Here is a 27140-nt window from a genome sequence, read left to right as displayed (position 1 = left end):
TGATGGAAGAGCCCAGTAGAAATGTGCAAAACACAAGGCTGAGGCATTCATAATAATCTTCAGCCAGAAGTGCCAAGTGGATGATCCATCTCGGTCTCAAAGAACAAAACAAACAAAGAACATTACAGCACAGAAACGGGTCCTTCGGCCCACCAAGCCTGCTCCGATCCAGATTCCTTAGTTAGACCTACTACTTATTGCCCAAATGATCTGTATCCCTCCATTCCCCGCCCATTCATGTGTCTATCAAGATACATCTTAAACTTTGCTATTGTGCCTGCCTCCACTGGCGACGTGTCCCAGGCACCCACCATCCTCTGCTTGAAAAACTTTTCCCCCCTCACCTTGAATCTGTGCCCCCTTGTAATTGAGTCTTCTACCCTGGAAAAAAGCTTCTGACTATTCACCCTTTCTATACGTCTCGTAATTTTGTACTCAATCAGGTCTCCCCTCAGCCTCCATCTTTCCAACAAAACCAATCCGAGTTTATTCAACCTTTACTCCTAGCTAACACCCTCCAGACCAGGCAACATCCTGGTAAACCTTCTTTGCATTCTCTCATGAGCATCCACGTTCTTCTGGTAGTGTGGTGACCAGAACTGCACACAATATTCAATATGTGGCCTAACTAAAGTTTTATACAACTGTAATATGACCTGCCAACTCTTGTACTCAATGTCCCGACCAATGAAGGCCAGCATGCCTTCTTGACCACCTTATCCACCTACATTGCCACTTGCATAGAACTATGGACCAGAACGCCCAGATCCCTCTGCTGTCAATGCTACTAAGGATTCTGCCATTTACTGCATAATTCACACCTGAATTTGATCTTCTAAAATGCATCACTTTGCATTTGTCGGGATTGAACTCCATCTGCCATTTGTCTGCCCAACTCTTTAATCTATCTACATTCCGCTGTATTCTCTGACAGTCCCCTTCAGTATCTGCAACTCCACCTATCTTAATGTAATCTGCAAACTTGTTAATCAGACCATCTACATGTTCCTCCAGATCAGCAGTGGTCCCAGCACTGATCCCCTGTGGAACACCACTGGTTACAGATCTCCATTCTGAAAAACTCCCTTCCACTGTTACTCTCTGTCTCCTGTTGCCAAGTCAGTTCTCTATCCATCTAGCTAGCACACCCCAAATCACATGCAACTTTACCTTTTGTACTAGTCTGCCATGAGGGATCTTGTCAAATGCCTTACTGAAGTCCATGCAGAAGACATCCACAGCTTTCCTTCATCAATTAATTTTGACATCTCCTCAAAAAAATTCTATCAAGTTGGTGAGGCATGACCTTCCCCGCATAAAATCATGTTGCCTATCACTAACAAGTCCATTCGCTTCCAAATGTGAATACATGCTGTCCCTCAGTATTCTCTCCAACAGCTTCCCCGTCACTGTCGTCTGCCTCACCAGCCTAGAATTACCTGGATTATCCCTGCTTCCGTACTTAAACAAAGGGACACCATTGGCTATTCTCCAGTCCTCTGGAACCTCACCTGTGGTCAAAGATGATGCAAAGATATTTCTTAAGGCCCCTAGCTATTTCCTCTCTTGCCTCCCACAGTAACCTGGGATATATCCTATCCAGCCCAGGAGACTTGTCTACCGTAATGCGTTTTAAGATATCCAACACTTCCTCCTTCATAATGCTGACATGTCCTAGAGTATTCACACATCCATCCCTAACCTGAACATCCGTCATGTCCCTCTCCTTGGTGAACTCCGAATCAAAGTACTTATTAAGGATCTCACCCACTTCCTCTGCCTCCACACATAACTTCTTCCTTTGTCCTTAAGTGGGCCTACTCTTTCCATAGCTACCCTCTTGCTCCTTATAAATGTATAAAAGGCCGTGGGATTTTCCTTGACCCTGTTTGCCAGTGACATTTCCTGGCCTCTTTTAGCCCTTCTAACTCCTGGTTGGAGATTGTTCCTACTTTTCTTATACTCTTCAAAAGCTTTGAATGTTTTTAGTTGCCTAGACCTTGTGAATTCTTCCTTTTTCTTTTTGATTAGTCTCACAATTTCTCCTATCATCCATGGTTCCCTAATCCTGCCATTCCTGTCCTTCATAGGGACATGCCTGTCCTGCGCACTAATCAACTGGTCTTTAAAGAACTTCCACATATCAAATGTGGATTTACCCTCGAACAGTCGCTCCCAATACACATTCTCCAGCTCATGCCGCATTCTGTTGTAGTTGGCTTCCCCCAATTTAGCACCCTCACTCGACGACCACTCTTGTCCTTATCCATGAGTACTCAAAAATATACGGAATTATGATCACTATTCCCAATATGTTTCCCTACTGAAACTTTGGTCACCTGGCCGGGCTCATTACACAAAACTAGGTCTAGTAAGGTCCCTCCCTGGTTGGACTATCAACATACTGTTTCAAAAAACCCTCTTGGACACACCTAACAAATTGCTCTCCATCCAAACCTCTGGCACTCAGGAAGTCCCAGTCAATATGTGGGAAATTAAAATCACCCACCACAACTCTGCTATTTTCACATCTTTCCAGAATCTGACTACATATCTGTTCCTGTGTACCCTGCTGGCTGTTGGGAGGCCTATAATACAACACCAGCATTGTGATTGCACCCTTCCTATTCATAACCTGTACCCACAATCCCTCACTGCAGGATACCTCCAAGACATCCTCCCTCATCACAACTGTTCCTTAACCAGTAATGCAACTCCCCATACTTTCTGCTACCCCCTCTGTCTTGTCTAAAACATCGATATCCCAGAATGTTACTCCTGAAAAACCCCTGCACTGACCCCCTTAGGGCATATTTCACCCTCTCCAATTTAATAAACCCCGCCATATTGTTGACCCAGGCCTCCACGGGGGCCTTGCATCCTTCCACTGAAGAAGAATCCTCCGCTGGGCTACTAGGGACGCAAAGGCCAGAACACCGGCCTCTTTCGCCTCCTGCACTCCCGGCTCCACTGAAACCCCAAATATTGGGAGTCCCCAGCCTGGATTGACCCTGGATCCTACCACCCTCGATACCGTCCTTGCTACACCCTTCCAAAATTCCCCCAGCGCTGGGCATGCCCAGAACATGTGGACATGGTTTGCTGGGCTCCCTGAGCACCTAATACACCTGTCCTCGGTCCCAAAAAACCGGTTCATCCTTGTCCCGGTCATATGAGCCCTATGCAGTACCTTAAACTGTATGAGGCTAAGCCTCGCACACGAAGAGGAGGAGTTCACCCTTTCTAGGGCAGCCGCCCACGTCCCCCCCTCAATCTCCTCACCCAGCTCCTCCTCCCATTTATCTTTCAGCTCCTCCACCGAGGCCTCGTCTACCTCCTGCATCACCTGGTACGCTTCCGAGATCCTCCCCTCTCCAACCCACACCCCTGAGAGCACCCTGTCCTGAACCCCACGCGGCGGCAGCAGGGGGAAACCCGCCACCTGCCGCCTGACAAACGCCCTTGCATGTACCTAAAGTTGTTCCCCGGGGGGAGCCTGAACTTCCCTTCCAGCTCACCCAGGCTCGCAAACTTCCCATCTATGAACAGGGATTCCCCACGTATTCAAGCTCTAAGTTTATCTGTCTTACCTGTTATACTTCTTGCATTGAAGCAAACTTCAGACTTCCAGACCCACTGAGATCAGCAACTTCCCTCTGCCTGCTCCCCCTTTTTGATACATTTGTCTTAGTCTCAAGCTCTCCCCCAGTCCCTACACTTGCTGAGCAGCTGCTCCAGTTCCCATCCCCCTGCCATACTAGTTTAAACTCTCCCGAACATTAACAAACCACACGTCCAGGATATTGGTGCCCCTACAGTGCAATGCGTCCTGCTTGTATAGGTCCCACCTTCCCTGGAAGTCATCCCATTGATCCACATATCTGAAGCTCCCCCCCCCCCCCCCCCCCCTACACGAGCTCTTTAGCCACGTGTTCAACTGTAGTATCTTGGTTCCTAGCCTCACTAGCATAGGGTGTAACCCTGAAATGACTACCCTAGAGGTCCTGCTTTTTAACTAACTCCCTGTATTTGCCTTTGCAGGACCGTGCTGCACTTCATGCCTATGTAATTTGTACCAATGTGGACAATGACATCTGCCTGTTTGCCTTCCCTGTCAGGATATCCTATACCTGCTTAGAGACATCCATGACCCTGGCACCAGGGAGGCAACACACCATCCTCCTGAGGTCCCCAGCATCACAGATGTCAGTCTTCAGCCAATATGATTCACTTCACGTGATATCACGAAACGGCTGGAGGCACTGGATACTGTAAAGGCTCTGGGCCCTGACAATATTCTGGCAATAGTACTGAAGACCTGTACTCCAGAACGTGCTGCACCCCTAGCCAAGCTGTTCTAATATAACACTGGCATCTACCAGGCAATGTGGAAAATTGCCCAGGTATGTCTTGTATACAGGAAACAGGACAAATCCAACCCAGCCAATTACCGCCCTATCTGTCTGCTCTCCATCATCAGCAAAGTGGTGGAAGGAGTCATCATCACTGCTATCAAGCAGCACTTACTCAGCAATAACCTGTTCACGGATATTCAGTTTGGGTTCTGCAAGGATCCCTCGGCTCCTGACCTCATTATAGCCTTGCTTCAAATATGGGCAAAATGCCAGAGGTAAGGTGATAGTGACTGCACTTGACACCAAGGCAGCATTTGATGTCAAGGGAATTAAGGAGCCCTAGCAAAACTGAAGTCAATGGGAATCGGAAGGAAAACTCTCCGCTGGCTGGAGTCATACCTGGCACAAAGGAAGATGGTTGTGGTGGTTGAGAGTCAATCATCTCAGCTCCAGGACATCACTGCAGGAGTTCCTTGGCCCAACCATCTACAGCTGCTTTGTCAATGACCTCCCTTCCATCACAAGGTCAGAAGTGGGGATGTTTGCGGATGACTGCACAATGTTCAGCACCATTCGCAACTCCTCAGATATTGAAGCAGTCCATGTCCAAATGCAGCAAGACCTGGACAATATCCAGACATGAGCTGACGAGTGGCAAGTTACATTCGTGCCACATAAGTGCCAGACATTACCATCTCCTACAATAGAGGAGATGGTCATGATCCCATGACATCCAATGACATTACCATCGCTGAATCCCCCACAATCAACAACCTGGGGTTACCATTGATCAGAAACTGAGCTAGACTAGCCATATTAATACTGTGGCTATCAGGACAGGTCAAAGGCTAGGAATCCTATGGCAGATAACTTACCTCCTGCCACCCCCACCCCACCCTCCACCATCTACAAGGTACAAGTCTAGAGTGTAATACTCTCTACTTGTCTGGATGAGTGCAGATCCACAACACTCAAGAATCCTGACACCATCTGGGACTAAACACGCTTGATTGCTCCTCCTTCCACAGACGAACAGTGGCAGTAGTGTGGTACCACCTACAAGATGCACTGCAGTAGATCGCCAACGTTCCTTCGACAATACCTTCCAAACCCACAACCACTACCATCTAGAAGGACAAGAGTAGCAGATAACACCATAAGACATGGAGCAGAATTAGGCTATTCGGCTCATCGAGTCTGCTTTGCCATTCAATCATGACTGATATTTTTCTCATCCCCATTCTCCTGTCTTCTTCCCATAACCCCTGATCCCCTTATTAATCAAGAACCTATCTATCTCTGTCTTAAAGGCACACAGATGGCAGCACGGTGGTGCAGTGGTTAGCATTGCTGCCTCACGGCGTCGAAGCCCAGGTTCGATCCCAGCTCTGGGTCACTGTCCGTGCGGAGTTTGCACATTCTTCCCGTGATTGCGTGGGTTTTGCCCCCAAAACCCAAAGATATGCACGTTAGGAGGATTGGCCATGCTAAATTGCCCCATGATTGGAAAAAATCAATTAGTTACTCTAAATTTATAAAAGAAAATTAAAGGCACTCGGTGATTTGGCCTCCACAGCCTTCTGGGGCAAAGAGTTCCACAGGTTAACCACCCTCTGGCTGAAGAAATTCCTGCTCATCTCAGTTTTAAAGGATCGTCCCTTTAATCTGAGTTTGTGTCCTCTGGTTCTAGTTTTTCCTACAAGTGGAAACATCATCTCCACGTCCCGTCTATCCAGGCCTTGCAGTATCCTTCAAGTTTCAATAAGCTCTCCCCTTGTCCTTCTAAACTCCAATAAATACAGACCCAGAGTCCTGAACCGTTCCTCATACGACAAGCTCTTAATTCCAGGGATCATTCTTGTGAACCTCCTCTGGACCCTTTCCAAGGCCAGCACATCCTTCCTTAGATACGGGGCCCAAAACTGCACACAATACTCCAAATGGGGTATGACCAAAGCCTCAGAAGTACATCCCTACTCTTGTATTGTAGCCCTCTCGACATGAATGCTAACATTGCATTGCCTTCCTAACTGCCGACTGAACCTGCATGTTAACCTTAAGAGAATCTTGAAGAAGAACTCCCAAGCCCCTTTGTACTTCTGCTTTCCTAAGCATTTCCCCATTCAGAAAATAGTCTATGCCTCTATTCCTCCTTCCAAAGTGCATAACCTCACACTTTTCCATATTGTATTCCATCTGCCACTTCTTTGCCCACTGTCCTAGCCTGTTCAAGTCCTTCTGCAGCCCCCTGCTTCTCAATACTACCTGTCCCTCTACAGATCTTTGTATCATCTTCAAACTTAGCAACAGTGCCTTAAAGGTCCTTCTTCCACGTCGTTAATGTATATTGTGAAAAGTTGTGGTCCCAGCACCGACCCCTGAGGCACACAAGCTGCCATCCTGAAAAAGACCCCAATCTCTGCCTTCCGCCAGTCAGCCAATCCTCTATCCATGCCAGGATCTTGCCCTTAACACCATGGGCCCTTAACTTATTTAACAGTCTCCTGTGCGGCACCTTATCAAAGGCCTTCTGGAAATCTAAATAAATCACGTCCACTGGTTCTCCTTTGTCTAACGTCTTTGTTACCTCCTCAAAGAACTCTAACAGATTTTTCAGACATGACCTCCCTTTGACAAAGCCATGCTGACTCAGTCCTATTTTATCATACACGTCCAAGTATTCCGCGATCTAAAATCTTACCAATGACCCAAAATTTCCCGTCTTTTGCCTCCCTCCTTAAACAGCGGTGTTACATCAGCTACTTTCCAGATACCTGTTAACCCGCCACCTGGAGGTTCCCCTCCAAGTCACTCACTATCCTGACTTGGAAATATATCGCCATTCCTTCACTATTGGTGGGCAAATTCCTGGAACTCCCTCCTTAATAATGCAGTGGGTGTACCTACACCGAGGATCTGCAGCAGTTCAAGAAAGCAACTCACCACCACCATCTGAAGGGCAACTGGGGATGGGCAATAAATACTGGCCTAACCAGCGACGCCCAGAATACTTTCTGTAAACGGTCTGCACCGTAGCAACTGGTTTCTCATTACTTTTTTCTGTCTGTGGGAATTCACCAACTAGCAAGCAGCAGCCTGTGTAAGCTTGTTAGGTTTTATTTAAACCTGTATGATTTTCAACCCTTTCACAGTCAATGGTTAAAATGTTCCAAGAAATGTTTTTAAAACTATAGTTGTAGACTTATTTCATTTTTCATCCATCTTCTTGTTTCATATGGAGCGGAGACCCAAACACCAATAACACACAAAACTGACAGGCAGGAAGAAATCGGCTGGTCTATTAAACCCGTCCCACACGACAATGGCTGTTGCATCATGACTGGACACTTCATTATCACCTCCAGTCTAAAATCCAATATTTTAATCTCTTGACCCTGTTCTCTCCAATCTGTTAAACTGGAATAATCTATCAGGAGGGACAATATCAGTTCTTTTATTGTTTTATAGACCTCTATGAGATCATCTCTATGTCTGCACTGCTCTAATGTAAATGGACTAAGGTCCTTAAGCATATCGTGTGTAGGTGAGGTATTTTTAAACTAGGAACATTCTTGAAGCTCCATTAACCATAAACCAAAAATGCATGCAGTACATGTGGTCTGACCAGCATCTATACAAGAGACAATCTGATACCTTTGATTTACACTGAAGGATTACATTAATATAACTTAATTCCCAGTTAGCTTTGGCTATAGGTTTCTCTACATTGGTCACGAACATTCATTGGTCTGTGCATAATAACACCATTTTTCTTCCCCCTTTCAGCCCCTTTCAGTATTGTTCCAGCAATTTTTCTAAAAATGACTTGTTAATTAATTGTGTTGCGAATCTGGGTCAAGGGGGTCTGGAATTAACCATGCCATAGCCCAGGGTGTTGTAACAACCACCATTCGTTAACTAGAACTTTTTGGATGTGTAACTACAGCCAATTTTAAAAATTTGTTCTTGGGATGTGAGTGTCGCTGCCTGGGCCAGCATTTGTTGCCTATCTCTAATTACCCTTGAACCGAGTGGCTTGCTGGGCCATTTCAGTGGGGGGCAGTTAAGAGTCAACCGCATCACTGTGTGGGTCTGGAGTCTCATGTAGGCCAGACCGGGTAAGGACTACAGATTTCCTTCCCTGATGGACATTAGTGAACCTGCTGGGTTTTTACAACAATCGACAATGGTTTTGTGGTCACCATTAATTCCAGATATTTATTGGATTCAGTTTCCACCATCAGCCACGGTGGGATTCAAACCCAGGACCTCGAAGCATTACCCTGGGTCTCTGAATTATTAGTCCAGTGACAATACCACTCCACCACCGCCTCCCCCTAATCCAGTGTATTAAATTCCTAACAACACAATTTTGTCCATTATGAGGTTACATTTCCAAGCTTTCTGAAAGTCCAGGGAGGTGATGTCAACTGAATTACCCTCCTGTACCCCCGTGACTTCTCAAAAAATTGTATCAAATTTGCATTGCTGAATTATTCCTGAATTATTCCTATTATTCCTGAAGCCATGTTGTTCATTTTTAATGCTGTCCCAGTGATCTTAAAAGTATTTAATATGGTCACTTCTAGCATGATAATGGAGGTTAAACAGATAGATCTGTAATTCCCTGGCACTGATTTGTTTCTTTTTTTTGTAATTGAGAACTATATGAGCGAGCTTCCAGGGGGTTAAGAACTACTCCCCGACTCAATGAACTATTTATATTCATGCATACATACTGAAGGTCGAGGCAAGATTCTTTTATCTCCCTCCTTTTTTCCACTTTGATGCACAATTCAATTAGGAATATTATCACCTAAATTTACATTAAGATTAACTCCAGAAAGTTCCCTGACACTTGGTTCATGCCTAATGAGCCTGAAGCTTTTATATTTTGGTTGTTTTTTGAAGTGGATCGGCTTCTTGGCAGTCCCCTCCAGTGAGGAACTCTGTGACAGAAACTTTAAAAAAGAGGCATGGAGTTGCAAAATGCCTTTCATGTCTCTTAGAAACCTTTCAAAGCACATCATGTACAATAAATTATATTGATATGTAGTGACTGCTTTGCAGTGTGATTGCTGTGGCAGCACTCTCAATTCTGTATCACAAGATCTCAAGTTCAAGTCCCACGCAAGGACTTGAGCACAAAAATCAAGAATGACACTGCAGAGGGAGCATTTAGAGTCATAGATGTTTACAGCATGGAAACAGGCCATCTGCCCTGCTTGTCCATGCTGCCCAGTTTCTACCACTAAGCTCGTCCCACTTGCCCGCATTTGGCCCATATCCCTCTATACCCACCCTGCCCATGTAACTGTCTAACTGCTTGTTAAAGGACAAAATTGTACCCGGCTCTACCACTGCCTCTGGCAGTCCGTTCCAGATGCTCACTACCCTCTGTGTGAAAAACCTTCCCCTCTGGTCTCTTTTGTACCTCTCTCTTCTCATCTTAAACCTATGCCCTCTAGTTCTAGACTCCTCTACCTTTGGGAAAAGATTGTTTGCTTCCTTACACTTAGCCCCCAACTCCCACACCATCCCAACCAGAGCTATTTACTTGCAGGTGGAGGTTGAATTGTATTTCAAGAATGAAATTATGCCATAAATTATGTCCTGGATTATACCACACAGCAATTGTAAATGCAAATTTGTTCTAATTTTTTGGTTACCATCTTTGAAGTAATAATTTCAAATGAAGCAGAGAGTCATTGCAGTGCAGTGGCAAAAGTTGGGTGCAATTTAATTTGCAAAATGCATCTACTTGAATGGAATAAAGTTGAACAAGTAATTTCTACCTTTTTCTACTCCAGGGTTTGCTGTCATTCCTGAGTGCACCGTTGATAGGTGCCCTTTCAGATGTGTGGGGACGGAAGTCTTTTCTGTTGCTAACAGTCTTTTTCACCTGCGCTCCAATTCCTTTGATGAAGATTAGTCCATGGTAGGTATTATGTATAATAAACATATATATTTGTTTATGTGCAGTGAGAAAAATAATAGCTGTCCAGCTGAAAGGTAGCTGTGTAACTATCTAGTTCAAAGGTCTTGGTCACTTTTAACTCTAGATCAGTCTTCAGTTTCATGGTCAAGAAATGCTGTAAGATATTCTGAATTGAAGGAAGTTAATTTTGATTTGTATATGGAGTAACATAAGCAAATGTTTACAATGCAAGCCATTTATCTTATTGTGAATACCACTTTTGTGCTTTTCTTCCTGAACAAATTAGCTCAATTAAAATATTAATAAAAAGGCACTTCTGATATCTATTGATGTATGGTTTTCTACTTCACATGGTGCTTAGGACAAAGAAACAAGCATTTAACCTGAAAAAGCATTTTTTTAAATGTTCAAGACATTGCTTTTCAGACTAGTCTTTTGTAAAGGCTTTGCAAGATTTGGGAAAATACCATGCATTTTTAGCTTACTGAGTGCCTAGGATGCCTTGGAAGACATCCCTAAATGCTTATAGGAAATTGTAAGTAATGGAAGTTAATCTGGAGAAAGAATTAACACAAGAATTCATACTGGTTCTAAAGCAGTTTCTAAATAAAGTAGTCAGGAATAATTAACTATGGTCATCTACCTCTCTCAGATTAAACTCAACTCCTTTATGGTTGTTGGAAGACATGTTTGATGGGTGAATGAATCCATGGCATAATTTCATGGAATCAAAAAGGTTATCAACCCACTGAGCCCAATGCTAGCTCTTCACCTGAATCTAACTACTCTTCTCTCCTTCCATTTCCTTGTATCCTTTTAAAATATTTATTCTATTTCCTCTTCAATAATATTTTAGTCTCTGCCTGAATAGCCACTTGTGGTAAAGCATTCTATACTCTAATAATACTCCTGTGACTTCAAAACTTATCAAAAAATACAAATCATATTTTTCCTCAGGTGGTATTTTGCAGTTATCTCTGTGTCCGGGGTGTTTGCTGTGACCTTCTCTGTAGTATTTGCTTATGTGGCTGACATAACCCAGGAGCATGAAAGAAGTATGGCCTATGGACTGGTAAGTGGAACCATGATGTTTCATACTTTCTCTCTTGACTTTTTCTCAAGTTACGTGAGGTCGCCACAGTGCTGTCAGATTAACCATAATTTTTGGATTTGGCAGGTGGTTTTACAGCAGGATGCCTTTCCTGCCACTAACCCTCCCTATTTACCTGGGCTGTGACCAGTACCAATATACACTGGCTTACCTGCACCAGTGGCTGGATTTTGCCATGACCAACAAGTCCTGGAGCACAGCTCAAACTTCCAGCATTCTGTCTTAGAGACAGGTGTGCACAGCCTGAGTTACAGACAAGTCTTCACCCTGCTGTTTTATACTGTTCCAAACTAATTTAATTCAGGACACTTTAATGAAAACTGGAAAAGTAATCTGAATGTACCTTTTGTGGAAAAACTGAAAATTTTGTTCAGATTATTAATTAATGCGATCTACATGGAAGCTCTGATGTCTTTCATTGGTGTGACAACATTTCCACTTGGAATGTATTGCACGTACCTATGAAACTGTGTCGTCTACTATTAGTCATGTGATATAATGCTTTTAAAAAATTAATTTATAGTACCCAATTATTTTTTTCCAATTAAGGGATAATTTAGTATGGCCAATCTACCTACTCTGCAACATCTTGGGGTTGTGGGGGTGAAACCCATGCAGACACGGGGAGAATGTGCAAACTCCACATGGACAGTGACCCAGGGCCGGGATTGAACCTGCGTCCTCTGTGCCGTAGACAGCAGTGATAACCACTGCGCCACCGTGGCTCCCTATATTGCTTTAATATTTAATTACATTACTTCTAACTACCACTCTTCCTGTTTTACAAAATCCTCAAAAGTATTGATTCCTTCTAAATAGTTGCCCACCTTTCCGACAAGTCACTGTCTCAATAATTTTCTGGCCTGTCCCATTGAACAAAAGGCCTGAACATATGACATCCACTCCTACTGTGACCATCGTGCATTATCCTCACTACTCCCCATCCCCACCAGCCGGGTTCCTCGACCTGTATGCGATCATCGATATGGTCCACCACAATGTCGTCCTGCAACATTATCCCCATTGCTCAGCTCATTGGCGCACTTCTGTTTGGTTGAACAAAGAACAAAGAAAAGTACAGCACAGGAACAGGCCCTTCGGCTCTCCAAGTCTATGCCGATCAAGAGGCCCTAACTTTAAAAGAAAAACCCTTCTGCCCTTAGTCGGTCCGTGTTCCTCTATTTCCTCCCTATTCACGTACAATTCCAGATGCCTCTTAAATGTTGCTAATGTGCCCGCTTCCACCACATCCTCTGGCAGAGCGTTCCAGGCATCGCCCACATTGTGTGAAAAACCTGTCCTGCACACCTCCCTTAAACTTTCCCCCTCCCACCTTGAACCTGTGCGCCCTTGAAATTGACACTTCCACCCTGTCTATGCCTCTCATAATTTTGTAAACTTCTATCAGGTCTCCCCATAGCCTTCCTCTTTCCAGTGAAAACACTCCTAGTTTATTCAACCTCGCCTCATAGCCAACACCTTCGAGACCAGGCAACATCCTGGCGAACCTTCTTTGCACTCTCTCTAAAGCTTTCACATCCTTTTGGTAATGTGGTGACCAGAACTGCATGCAGTACTCCAGATGTGGCCTAACCAAGGTTTTATACAGCTGCAACATGATTTCCCACTCAATGCCACGGCTAATGAAGGCAAACATTCCATATGTCTTCTTAATCCCCCGTGTTGCCACTTTTAGGGAACTGTAGATCTCCATGCCCAGATCCCTCTATGTTAATGTTCCTAAGGGTTCTGCCATTTACTTTATAATTCATACCTAGATTTGATCCTCCAAAATGCATCAACTCGCATTTGTCCAGATTAAACTCCATCTACCATTTCTGTGCCCAAGTCTCCAATCTGTCTATATCTTGTATCCTCTGACAAACCTTGGCACTATCAGCAACTCTGCCAATCTTTGTCTCATCTGCAAACTTACTAATCAGACCACCTACATTTTCTTCCAGATCATTTATATATACTACAAACTACAGAGGTCCAGCACTGATCCTTACAGAACACCACTAGCTACTGATCCCCATTTTAAAAAACACACTTCCACCGCTACTCTCTGTCTTATATAACTAAGCCAGTTCTGTATCCATCTAGCCAACTCACTCCGAATCCCATGTGATTTTAATTTTTGTACCATCTGCCATGTGGGACCGTGTCAAACACCGTACTAAAGTCCATATAAACTATATCCACAGCCCTTCCCTCATTAATTGTCTTTGTCACCTCTTTAAAAAGAACCCGTTGGTGAGACATGACCTTCCCTGAACAAAATCATGCTGCCCGTCACTAACTACTCCATTTTCTTCCAAATGTGCATCTATCCTGTCCCTCAGTAGCTTTTCCAAAAGCTTCCCCATCGCTGATGCTAAGCTCACCGGCCTATAATTTGCTGGATTGTCCGTGCTTCGTTTCTTAAACAAGGGAACAACATTGGCAATTCTCCAGTCCTCTGGAACCTCACCTGGGATCAAAGAGGATGTGAAGATATCTGTTAAGGCCCGAGCTATTTCCCAGACAGGCATGTCCACGCAAAAATCATCACTTCCTCCTTTGATACATTGACATTCTCAAGAGCATTCACACATCTATTCCTGACCTCAACACGCATAATGTCCTGCTCCATGGTGAATATTGATACAAAGTACTCATTAAGGATTTCACCCACATCCTGTAGTTCCACGCATAACTTCCCTCCATTGTCCTTGAGTGGGCCTACTCTTTCTCTTCCTACCCTGTTGCTCTTAATGGGCCTCTCCTCGACCATGTTTGCTAAAGACATTTCATGACCCTTTTAGCCCTCCTAATTCCATGTTAAGTTCTTTCCTACTTTCACTGTAAGGGCTTTGTCAATTTTTAGATGCCTAGACCTATCGTATGCTTCCTTTTTCCTTTTGACTAAGCTTACAATTTCCCGTGACATCTATGGCTCCCGAATCCTGCCACTTCTATCCTTCATTTTTGCGGGGACATGCCTGTCCTGCACTTCAATCAACTGGCTTTTAAAAGCCTCCCATATGCCAGGCGTGGATTTGCCCTCAAATAGCTGCTCCCAACCCACATTCCCCAGTTCCTGTCTAATTCGGATGTAGTTGGCCCTCGCCCAATTAAGCACCCTCATCCATCGGCCACTTTGTCCTTATCCATGACTACTCTAAATCTTATGGAATTATGGTTACTAGGTCCAAAACGCTCCTCCACTGAAACATCAATCACCTGTACCATTGGTCCTTATCTGGCCATAGGCAGAGAACCTCCAGCAACAACTCCTCTTCCCTCTCCTGCACCGTTTCCCATTGCTCCTTCCTTGGCACCTTTCTTTTCCTCATCTACATATTGGTGCTTCTTGAAATCATCCGTAGACACCAAGTGTCAGTTTCTAAACACACGCACTGATGATGCCCAGCTCTATTGCTCAACCATTTCCCTTGACACATCCACTGTTTATTTGACATCCAGTCTTAAATGTAAGTCTATTTCCTGTAACTAAACATTGGGAAGACTGAAACTATCCTTTTAAGCCCTGCCACAAACTCTGTGCTCTGGCCACTAACTCCACCTCCCAACCAAGAGCACCCACTCAGACTGAATCAGGTTGTTCACAAGCCTGATAATGGGCGGCATGGTAGCACAATGGTTAGCACTGTTGCTTCACAGCGCCAGTTTGATTCCCGGCTTGGTCACTGTCTGTGCGGAGTCTGCACGGTTTCCCTGTGGATTTCCTCTGGACGCTCCAGTTTCCTCCCACAAGTCCCGAAAGACATGTTTGTTAGGTGAATTAGACATTCTGAATTCTCCCTCAGTGTACCCGAACAGATGCTGGGTGAGACCACACCTGGAGTATTGTGCACAGTTTTGGTCCCCTTATTTGAGGGGAGATGTAGTGGCATAGGAGGCAGTTCAGAAGAGATTCACTAGATTGATTCCAGAGATTAGGGGTTTGTTGGATGCAGAGAGATTGAACAGTTTAGGCCCTAGAGTTTAGAAGAATGAGGGGAGATCAAATCGAGGTATACAAGATGCTATGGATAAAATCGACGTGGAGCTAATGCTTCCTCTTGTGGAGCATTCTAAAACGTGAGGTCATAATCTTAGAATAAGAGGTGGCAAATTTAAAACAGATTTGAGGAAAAACTACTTCTCCCAAAGGGTTGTGAATCTGTGGAATTCGCTACCCCCAGATTGTGGTGGATGCAGGGACAGTGAGTAAATTTAAGGAGGAGTTAGACAGATTTTTAATTGGTAATGGGTTGAAGGGTTATGGCGAACGGGCCGGATGGTGGAGTTGAGACCAGGATGGGATCAGCCGTGGTCATATTGAAGGTGTTAGGCTCGGGAGGCTAAATTGCCTACTCCTGCTCCTAGGTCATGTGTTCTAGGGAGGAGATGCTCTGGCTGATTTCGCAATCCAACTCTTGGTCTGTAACATTGTAAGTTGCAGATGAGGAAAATATCAGCCATGATAGAATGGTGGAGCAGACTCGATGAGCCGAATGGCCTAATTCTGTTCCTATATCTTATGATTTATGGACTCATCAATTTTCACAGCAACTTCATTGCTGTGTTATGCAAGCCAATTTGCGACACTAATAAAAGATTATTATATCCTATTTGTCCTGTGCTATGCATCATCTCATGTATTTTTTTCATCACCGTGATGTTTTCAGATTTGAGTTTTATTTTGGAACAATGTCCTATTTTCCAACAATCAGTATCTCAACAAGTTAGAACAAACTTTATGCAGAGAGAAAAGAATTGAAGTTTCAAGTTAGTTATGTGTTTTGTCAAAACTGGAAGTAGTGAGAGATCATAGAATTTACAGTGCAAGAGGTGGCCATTCAGCCCACTGAGTCTGCACCAGCCCTTGGAAGGAACACCAAACCCAAGCCCACACCTGGGGCGAAATTCTCCGACCCCACGCAGGGTCGGAGAATAGGCGGGAAGCGGCGTTATTTCCGCTCCCGCAGGTTTTTCAATTCTCCCGCCGGTCATAAACCGGCGTTGTGCAAATCCCGCCGGCAGCCTGTGAAAACAGCTGGCGCCGGCAGGATTTCATTTTAAAAAAAAACTTACCTCAAATCTCCGGCCCGGATGGGCCCAAGTCCCGCCGCTGGGAGGCCTTCTCCCGCCGCCGAGGTTTAAACCACCTTGGTGGCGGCGGGCTCAGCAGCGCGAGCAGGCCCCCGGGGTCCTGGGGGGGCAGGGGGCGATCGGACCCGGGGGGGTGCCCCCACGGAGGCCTGGCCCGCGATCGGGGCCCCCCGCTCACTCTGCGGGGCAGTGCCGTGGGGGCACTCTTTCTCCTTCCGCTCCGCCACGGCCTCCGCCATGGCGGACGCGGAGGAGAACCCCGCTTCGCGCATGCGCCGGCAGTGACGTCAGCGGCCAGCTGCCGCTGACGTCACTGCCGGCGCATGCGCCGACCGCCGAAAGCCTTTCGGCCAGCCCCGCTTCCGACGGCGCCGGGTGTTTGCGCCAGTCTTCTGGTGCAAACTGCTCCGGCGCGGGGCTGGCCCCCAAAGGTGGGGAGAATTCCCCACCTTTGGGGAGGCGCGACCCCTGAGTGGTTGGCGCCACTCCCCTACGCCGGCACCCTCCGTCACGCCGGGTAGGGGAGAATCCAGCCCCTCCACCTTATCCCCGTAACCCAGTAACCTCACCGAATCTTTTTGGACACTAAGGGCAATTTATCATGTCCAATTCACCTAACCTGCACATCTTTGGACTGGGGGGGGTAAACTGGAGCACCCGGAGGAAACTCACGCAGACACGGGGAGAAAGTGCAAACGCCACACAGAGTGACCCAAACCGGGAATCGAACCTGGGACCCTGGAGCTGTGAAGCAACAGTGCTAACCGCTGTGCTACCGTGCTGCCCACATATCAAATTGTAAGAGATGTATCAGGTTTTAAGCAAGGAAAGTGGAAGAAGAAGAACAAAAAGGGAAGGCCTGTGATAGAATGGAAGGCAGGAGCGATTAAATAACCAAAGGGCTGATGGTAAGAGAACGTCTAAAGAAACAAAATATGAATAGAAAGGTGTGAATGGTTATGCAAATCATCACAGTTGCTGTCCCAAAAAGAAGGGGTGGGTGGAATTCTCCATCTCACTCCCACTCTGACCTCTCTGTCTTCAGCCTGCAACACTGAATGTAAGCTCGAGGAATAGCATTTCATCTTTCGATTAGACATTTTACATCCGTCAGATTTAATCCTTCCGGTTGGCTGTTGTGGATAATTCTGACCTGCTGAGTATTTCGAACGTTGACTGCTTTCATTTTAAAATTTCCAGCATCCATATTATTTTGTATTTGTTTCCCTGTGTTTTAATCCTCTGAATAATAGGTTACATACCAAGGAAAACAATCTTCCAGTTCTAGTTTTATGTTAGGACTAAAATAGCGTTGAAAAATTCCAAGGTTTGCAGTTCTCGGTACTTACAAGACATTAACCTTTTCACTATAGTAATTATTATTTTCTTCATGCTTACTAGGTTTCAGCCACATTTGCTGCAAGCTTGGTTACCAGCCCAGCAATTGGTGCATATCTTGGTCGAATTTATGGGGACAGTCTCGTGGTTATTCTTGCTACAGCAATTGCTCTTCTGGATATTTGCTTTATATTGGTGGCTTTACCAGAATCTCTTCCTGAAAAAATGCGACCAGCCTCTTGGGGAGCTCCCATCTCTTGGGAGCAAGCTGACCCATTTGCAGTAAGTGCGGCATGGACTTTGCATTATAAGTTCAAGGTTTTTGAATGTGTGTGGACATTTCAAACATATCCTAATATTGAATCTTTAACTTCTCGCACAATAAACTTTTCATAGAATCATAGAATTTACAGTGCAGGAGGCGGCTATTCGACCCTTCGAGTCTGCACCAGCCCTTGGAAAGAGCACCCTACACAAGCCCACACCTCCACCCTATCCCCATAAAACAGTAACCCCACCTAATATTTTTTGGACACTGAGGGCAATTTGACATGGCCAACCCACCTAACCTGCACATCTTTGGACTGTGGGAGGAAACGGGAGTACCCGGAGGAAACCCACACAGACACAGGGAGAACGTATTGACTCTGCACAGACAGTGACCCAAGCCGGGAATCGAACCTGGGACCCTGGAGCTGTGAAGCAACTGTGCTAACCACTCTGCTACCATGTCACCCATTTTATTGGGTTTCTTGATTGTATTCACACACAACTTTAACTGTAACCTCAACCACTTACTTTTCTCTATGTGAAACCATTTGTTTGATTATCTTTGTTGCCTGGTGTCAAACATCTGCTGAATATTAACTTTGTTAAATTGACCATCTTCAGGTCTGTTAATCGAACTGTTGAGAGTTCTGCATAGTCAATAGAATCTCTTTGAGCTTTATTTATAACTTGATCTGTAAACCAAAAGTATGAAATAGTATTGCTGAAAGGCCTTTTTCTGGAATATTGAAGTAATCGTTTTCATTTGTTCCAGCTACATGTATAATCCAAATTAATAAGTTTTCAAATTCAGAAGCAAAATAAAAGTGGCTTCTTTAATCTCAATGAACCTCTGGTGCTCACACGAAAATATTTGTTTTACCCACAGTCCCTCAAGAAGGTTGGCCAAGATTCAACAGTTCTACTTATCTGCATTACGGTTTTCCTTTCCTACCTACCAGAGGCGGGCCAGTATTCCAGTTTTTTTCTTTACCTCAGACAGGTATGACTAGCATTTTGGAAACCTCATTGTTTTCTGAAATTTGAAGAAACTGTCAGATAAGCTTGATAGTAGCTTCATTAAAACTATTTTGTGCATCTTGTATTTAGAGCAGGCAGCTAACCCAGTTGAAGATTACTTTGGTAAAAATAATAAATTATTCCAATACGTGTCTGCTGTGTGTGTAGAGCTGGAATTTTGAAATACAACTTGAAATTAAATATGGCACGAACTATCTGTCTGACGTTATTCGAGCAGTCTTCAGTGTGTTCTAAATAAATTTAAATTTTGTACTAAAAATTTTGTGCATGCTTTTGATTATGTTTGATTTGTTACTAGAACGTATTTTTGTTAAATTCACAAAATTCTATAGCAAGTGAATAGTTTTATTTAATTAAAAAGATTAGCAACTGTGCCATTTTATAACTTTAACAAATTGTAGTTAAAATAGCATTTAGATTTATCTGATTGAAAACAACAGTACATTTAATTATTTTGCTGCCTTGATAGGTCATGAAATTCTCTGCAGAAAGTGTAACAGCCTTTATAGCTGTCCTCGGAATCCTATCCATTATTGCACAAGTAAGTATTTGCTTACAACCTCATATGGTACTTGAAGAACCCCTATACCATGACAATCCCTTCCTTTACTTCACATACTATGGGTAACCATGCTGCATTTATCTCAGACTGGCTCTTGTAAAATATTGATTCAATTTCCTTTTCATGTTTACAGTGAAAGGAAGTTTACACAAGTCTTATGATCTGAAATATACGCCTTCATACATGCTATAAAATGGGAGTAATTAATACCATTTCCCAAAGTCTTTTGTGTGGACATGGCACTGTCCCCTCCATACTTGCAGCTTGTTCTAGCTAAAACTTTATCATATTTCTTGTGAGTAAATTTGATTACTGATTAATATAGCAAGAGTCTTACCAATACGACTATTTAGAAACAAAGATTCAGTTGGAGCACAATACTTTAAATATTCTTCTTCTGAGAGTATTTCTTACTGTGTGTAATAATCTGCGAGGCTACTGAAGAACACAGACTTGCACATACCAACAGGTATGTTGATGTGTAGACTGTTATGGATATCCATGTAAACAGAATTAACAACATAGCAAATATCTCATGCAATTACAATATAGCACACAAGATAAAGGCGTTCTCAATTTGACAGGAAGGAATATTATTAATTTCGCTATTTTGAGTGAATGCAGCATCTATAAGCAGTTGGTTTCATTTTCTTTTAACACTTTTTGATTCTATGAATAGCTCCAGAATGTTGATCAGAATCTACCAATTTTGCAAATTGGTTTCAACTTTCACAGACTTAAGTTACCATCTCAAGCAGACTTGTTTTGATTAGAAACTAATCAGACAGTGCAACTATGACTTGTAATCCTTGTAGCTAATAGCTATCTCTAGATTAATATTAGCGCAATGTCATTCCAAAAAGACTTTTAAAAAAAAAAAGCATTTTAAAGTATCCAGCCAACAGATGTTTACTTTAAACTCACAATATGTTGGACTGTCTAAAAATATCATGAACAACACTGAACTTTGCTTTGCTTCTGTCATCTCACCATCACTGGATAGTTTCCCCATTTTGACAATAGGTTGCAATTCAGCAATTCGTAGCCAGGCAAGGAAGCCTTCCTTCACCTCCCCTTGCAGTCTCTGTTAATGAGGTAGTCCCTAGGAAATGAGTAAAAGTGGAGGTTAAATTCCCTTATCCTTCTTGAAGGAACAAACCTCTTTGGATTGGAACCTTGGATACTAGATTTTATTCTCTCGCTACTGGCTTAGAGTGTATATAGATATATATAGTCTCATTGAACCATCTTTCACATTTAATATTTCCAGTACCATTCTGAACTCAACCTTCCTGCCCACAATTTATGCACATAGGTGCTTTCCAACCACTACTTTTTTTTTTCTTTCATTCATTCACAGGATGTGGCTAATCCCTCACTGCTCGAGAAAGTTGTGGTGAACTGCACTTTTGAATACAACTAAGTGGCTTGCTGGGCCATTTCAGGGGGCAGTTCGGTGTCAGCCACATACATATAATCATACAGTTAGGAGCAAGAGTAGGCCATTTTGCCCTCGAGCCTGCTCCGACTTTGAATAAGATCATGGCTGACCTGATTGTAACCTCCCACCTATCTCCTGCAGTGCTGTGGTTCTGAAGTCACATGCAGACCAGATCCGGTAAGGACAGCAGATTTTCTTCCCTTAAGGACATAAGTAAACCAGCTGGGGCTTTTACAAAAATCCAGTAGCTTTGTGGTAACTATTACTGATACTTGTTTTTTACTTCAGATTTATTTATTCAATTGAATTAAAATTCTTTAACTGCTGTAGTGGATTTCAATTTCTGCCTCAGGAACTTTAATCAAGGGCTCTAATAATTCTGGAATACTAGCTCAATTAACAATCACTATGCTTATGTACCCTCAAATACTGGTTCCCAAGCCATGGCAAATTGGCCTCAAGATTCCCGCCATTATTTTGAAATTACCCTATGCCTCACATAACCTCCTCCCATTGTACAATAGCAATCTGCTGCAGTCATATGTTCCTGTATGCATAGTTGTTGTTCTGATATTGGGATACCCCTTGTTTCCCAGTCCTGCAATACTGGGACCCTGGCTTCAATTCCTTTTGTCTTGCCACCTCTTTACTTCCAGAATCTCTGAAAAACACTTCTCTCTTCAACAATGCCATTATTTTCTCCCCATCCTTATTCAGGAGCAGAAGAGTGCAAATGGATAATCTCTAATGTTTTCCTGTGCTTGAGAAGTATTCAAAAAATGAAATGTGTTGAAACAGTTGACCCAACTAACATTCTGAAAGCTAACTGTACATCTTTTTCAGACAGCAGTCTTGAGTTTGCTGATGAGATCCATTGGGAACAAAAACACTATTCTACTTGGATTGGGATTCCAGATGTTGCAGTTGGCGTGGTATGGCTTTGGCTCTGAGCCATGGTATGTCATTTGAATCTTTCAGATTTACTTATCCTTTATATATCCTGTATATGGACCTGAATGTTATGTTGATATTAATGTTTTTAGATTTTTTTAAAACAATGTTAAAATGGAAATTCATTATGATTTAAGATCATCTGAAGCTGATCTTAAAGTTATTATTCTATTTCAAGCAGTGTTAATTTATTTTTCTATTATGCATTTGTTGTTATTTACATAGTGATAATACAATTTGTAATTTGTATTTTCTTTCTGGTGTGTCCTGTACAATTATCTTCAGGGTTCATGTGTAACTTTTTAGTTGATCCAGTCAACAGTACTAGATGTGTAAAATGTTTAAAATGATAGAAATCAATAGTGTTAGTTTTGTACAATAGAATTAAATTTTTATTGTGGAAATTACAGTATGGAAATAGTCTGTTCAATCCAGTCAGTGTTTACCCTGGGAAATCAGGGTGAGTAACTCCTGGTGAAAAATTTATGGGGCACTTTGGCATGGGCATGGGCCTAGGAGCAATCGGCGGAGGGCTGGGTGCGTGCTGCTATAGCTTTAGGAGCAGGAGGGAGGTGTACCTGTCGCTGGCCCTCCCTGGGAACAGGACAGCAAACCACCGCTGAAAGGGGATCACTTAACAAAATTCTCTGGTGCAGAATACGGGACAAACAGTCATCCTGGATGGAAGGTGATGCAGGACGACCCGGCCTAATATTGTATGGGATGGTTGGTCACCCTATGGGAAATAGTCCTAATCCCAAGTGCCCGATCTGTTCTCGTATCCTTTTATCCTCTTTCCTTCAATACGGTTGAGCCTAACTATGTAACATTAATGTGCATTGACTAGGATGATGTGGGCAGCAGGAGCAGTGGCAGCCATGTCCAGCATTACTTTCCCAGCTGTGAGTGCATTGGTGTCGAGGAATGCTGATCCAGATCAACAAGGTAAAGTTTTTCCTGTCCTAAACTCAAGGGGCCGACGCCCTACTCCTGTTCCTATTTCTTGTGGTCTTTGGAATCAGTGCTGCCGAATTAGAGAGAGAAAAAAGTATTGATTGTTCCAATTTGTGTTTGATATGTGCATTTTTTCCCTTGATCACGCAACAACATTGCACATTTAGTTACAATGCAAATGCTTTGACTTTCAATTGATATTGGCTCAGATTACAAGCAGCTTTATTTATCTGGACTTCCATAGGGAATTGTTCAGCAATGGTGCTAATATGTGGCTCATGTTAATCTGTAATATAGCTATTAAGGGAAACAATCTTTTCGTTTATAATCAAGAGATAATGTTCCTTTTGAAATACTAAGTTTGAACATGAAACTAAAATGTACAATTGTTTACAGGTGTTGTTCAAGGAATGGTCACAGGAATCCGAGGGCTCTGTAATGGCCTAGGGCCAGCACTCTATGGATTTATATTCTATATTTTTCACGTGGAACTAAATGAAATATCAGAGAATGATGCTGGGTCACCTAAAAGTAGGAAGGGAGATAGTCATTCTCAACAGGTACAGTGTGGGTATTTATACCAGGTATTTACTTGGTAATTTGCTTTACAGTGCAAATTCTGTAATGCTAAAACTGTGATCATCTGTGGTTAACGCTTACATTCTGACCCAGTGAGCAATGTTAAATTGCATGAAAGGATGGAAGAGGCACTCTTCCTTATTTATACTACCGAGTGTTACAGCGATATAATACTTTATTTTTCTTTACTTATATGCACAGGAGGAGGATGGACAGTTCAAACAACTCTGCTCTAAATAAGAGTGAGAGCATAAATTTACACATGGCACTTAGGTCAGTGCCTCTAAACGTGCTGACCTGCAGTGAACCTTTTTGAGCAATTTGTAAATTGGCAGTGGTAATTGGAGATGGTATTTCCTTATATTGGGTCTTCTCTGAACTCCACTAGGATTTCATTTGGAGTTTCTGAATGGCCATTGTAAGAATTTAGCAAACTTGTTATTGGAACAAAACATCTCAATTTTACGTTTACTTGATCAGAATAGGGAGTTCCTGCAACATTTACTCATCAAGCAGCCGCCCTTTCATTCAGCATTGTGTCAAACATTTTACACTTTGCGATTGGTGCTGGTTTGCAGCAACCAAGCATTTTACTAATTGCTTTTCTAAGATAAAAAACATGTTCAAAGAATATCAGTTCCAGGTGATTCCAGAGGCCATCCGGTTTCTGTATTTCCCTGGTTTATGTGTTACTTATATTGTTGGGTATTCAAAATTTCTTTTGGCTGGCTGATGCTGTCAGAAGTTAGAGCAGAAGATCCCTGGGAACTAAGTATTCAGAGAGGGGGTTTTTCACACTGAGAATTTTAAAATTATTGGATTAAATATTTTTTTTAAAGTAAATTTGTATAAGTAACTTTTTTTTTTAGTGTTTATATTGTGGTGTTAAATATTTTAACATTGTTTTCCTTTTTTTTAAAATCAGGGTTCAATAATTCCTGGACCACCATTTTTATTTGGAGCATGCTCAGTATTGCTGGCTTTGCTGGTTGCCTTGTTTATCCCAGAATATAGAAACATGTCTGCAAGATCTAGCAACTGGAAGAAACACACAAGTAGCCATGGCCATCCACACAGTCCACAGGTCCCTTCTGACGCCAAAGAACCTCTACTTCAGGACACAAGTGTATGACGACGCGATGTAGTTTGTTCCAGTACCCACAGTGACACCTGAAGAACACTGAAAACTGTACTGGGTACAGTCTTGGGTCTCAGATTGTGGTGTTGACCTATAAAATAATCCAGGAATCTGGGCATTGCCACTCAGGATTGTGTTGATCCCTTCAAGATGACAAACTTGTTGCAGAAATGCAATTATAGCAGGAGTTCTACATAGTAGAATTGAACAAACATTCAAGAAACAGATTTAAGTATTTACTAAAAAGCTTCCCAGGGATTGGTTTATTGTGGATTTCTGATGTGATGGTACTCATGTTACCTGTGACATGGCGAAAAGTGCATTTTGTGCCACATAAAGAAAAATTATTCAACACTTAGTGTAGTTCTGCTTTATTTAAAGATATAATCAATATTAGCAACTGATCTAGATCTGAAACTGTGGTCACTCCATACTCCTATGCTGGAGGTGTTTTGCTATATATGGGTGTAGACCTATCCTATTCCCAGTGGAACAGATGGTAATTTGTACAGCATCCATTTTAAGCATTCCTTTGGAAGCCAGGGTGGTTAGATACTTAAGCCTTAAATGTTGTAGAAGTACTTGAACACAAATTGAAAGCTGGTTGCCAGTTTATTTGCAAGAAAAAGTATTCAAGGCAGCAGCATGATAATTAAGATGTAAAATCAAAACATTGCATGTGGTATTTTCTTTCCAGTATTTACACAAGATGTCACATCAAACTAATTTTTAAGCTAGCTTTGAGAGTTCAGCTATTTCAATCCGCCACTTCATCTCAAGTATCATGTTAATGAGAATATTTCAGACTGAGATTGGTGCTGGAATGCCTTACTGTCATAGAGTGAAATGGTACTCCATTTCAACTTTCTCAGCAAACTAGTCTAAAAGGCAGTTTGTCTTAAAAATGCAGTTTTGAATGTTTACCAGGAGCACTGTTACTGATGGGGTTTCCATTTAAATACAAACATTTTTAATACCACCCTTTCTATGCCTTTTGAAGTTTTGTTTTCTATACTTTTTATAGCTGTTGTAATGAGTGATATTTATTTAACTTCAAACCAAGTGATCAAAATATTAACTAAACATACAGCCTTGAAAATGACATTGTTTTGTATGTTAAAATGTCCTCTTAATTTAGTGGCCTTTTTAGCAAATGATCCATTTTGTGGTAAATAAAAGTTAATCACAGTACCAAATTTGCAACATTGGCAGACATCAACTTTCTTAAATTGCCTGAGTGGTTATTTGAAATGTAACAAAAACATTGTATTGCTTTGTATAAAATGTCAATACATTTATAAAGTAACTCCTGAAAAATCCACTATTTCATTATGTGGTGTTATTTTGCTTAATGCCTTGTTTATGGCCGTAAGAAAAATAAGCTCAAACAATGTAAATATGTCATTGTCATTTAGTTTAATAAAGCTAAATATTTTAAATTATGAATTTGTCATTGTTTCTAACTTTACCTTGGGCAATTGATAAAACTTTAAAACGTCAACTGGTACCCCGAAAAAGCTATTTTAAAACTTGTGAATCTTTTCTAAATTATATTGCATCTTATATTTCCTAAATGAAAGCTGCTCACCAGCTCACTGCTCTGTCATGCTCCACCATTGTTTAGATTTAATGCCATACTCGGTGAAACGGTTTGTGGTTCTGTGGCATTTGCTCTAATACTTGAGATTTGTACCGGTAAATTCAACATCTTTTCAGTCATTCTGTATAAACTTTCCAAAAGTCATGGAAATTGCTGTTTATTGAAGCTACCAATCATGGTAATCATATCTCTGTTACCCAGCTGAATCTTTGCACTTGCACACTTTAGTCATCTCAAGTTGTATTTTTCTTTTTTTTTTTTTTATTTATTTATTAATTTTTTTATTGGAATTTTTTGCAGAAAATATAACAAAAAGTATAGCAAAAAGCAGTAATATGCAACTAACAGCCCCATAACACCCACAATTCCCCCCATACCGTAACATCACATGTATCACATTCCCCCACCCCCCCCCCAAACAAGAGAACTTAACCATAAATTAAAATTAGATAAATCAAATTTAAATAAAATAAGCTAACATAATCAACGCCCCCCCCCCCCTCCCCCCCAACCCCCCCAACCCCCCCCCCCCCCCCGGGTTGCTGCTGCTACTGTCCCAGTACCCTATCGTTGAGCCAGAAAGTCGAGGAAAGGTTGCCACCGTTTAAAGAACCCTTGCACCGATCCTCTCAGGGCGAATTTAACCTTCTCAAGCTTAATAAAGCCCGCCATGTCATTGATCCAGGTCTCCACGCTTGCAAGTTGTATTTTTCTTACTGGCATTACACCCTACTCCAAATCTTTGTAAATGGCTTCTGGTATTTT

At 42.6% G+C, this 27140-nt stretch overlaps 1 protein-coding gene across 1 annotated transcript in view; it reads left to right on the top strand.

Moving 5' to 3' along the window:
• Positions 1-26217, top strand: part of mfsd14a1 (major facilitator superfamily domain containing 14A 1) — a 37632-nt gene extending 11415 nt beyond the window's left edge. The window contains exons 4-12 of the mRNA XM_038794771.1: positions 10166-10293; positions 11251-11365; positions 17906-18124; positions 18999-19112; positions 19620-19691; positions 21997-22109; positions 22952-23049; positions 23455-23618; positions 24563-26217. Of these exons, the coding sequence (XP_038650699.1) occupies positions 10166-10293; positions 11251-11365; positions 17906-18124; positions 18999-19112; positions 19620-19691; positions 21997-22109; positions 22952-23049; positions 23455-23618; positions 24563-24769 (1230 nt within the window). The 3' untranslated portion in view covers positions 24770-26217. The remainder of the gene's footprint in view (positions 1-10165; positions 10294-11250; positions 11366-17905; positions 18125-18998; positions 19113-19619; positions 19692-21996; positions 22110-22951; positions 23050-23454; positions 23619-24562) is intronic.
• Positions 26218-27140: the final 923 nt, after the last annotated feature.

This window comes from Scyliorhinus canicula, chromosome 4 (assembly GCF_902713615.1).
Source record: "Scyliorhinus canicula chromosome 4, sScyCan1.1, whole genome shotgun sequence".
Classification (NCBI taxonomy): domain Eukaryota; kingdom Metazoa; phylum Chordata; class Chondrichthyes; order Carcharhiniformes; family Scyliorhinidae; genus Scyliorhinus; species Scyliorhinus canicula.
The sequence above is the reverse complement of the archived record's forward strand: the minus strand, read 5'-3'. Positions and strand labels throughout refer to the sequence as shown.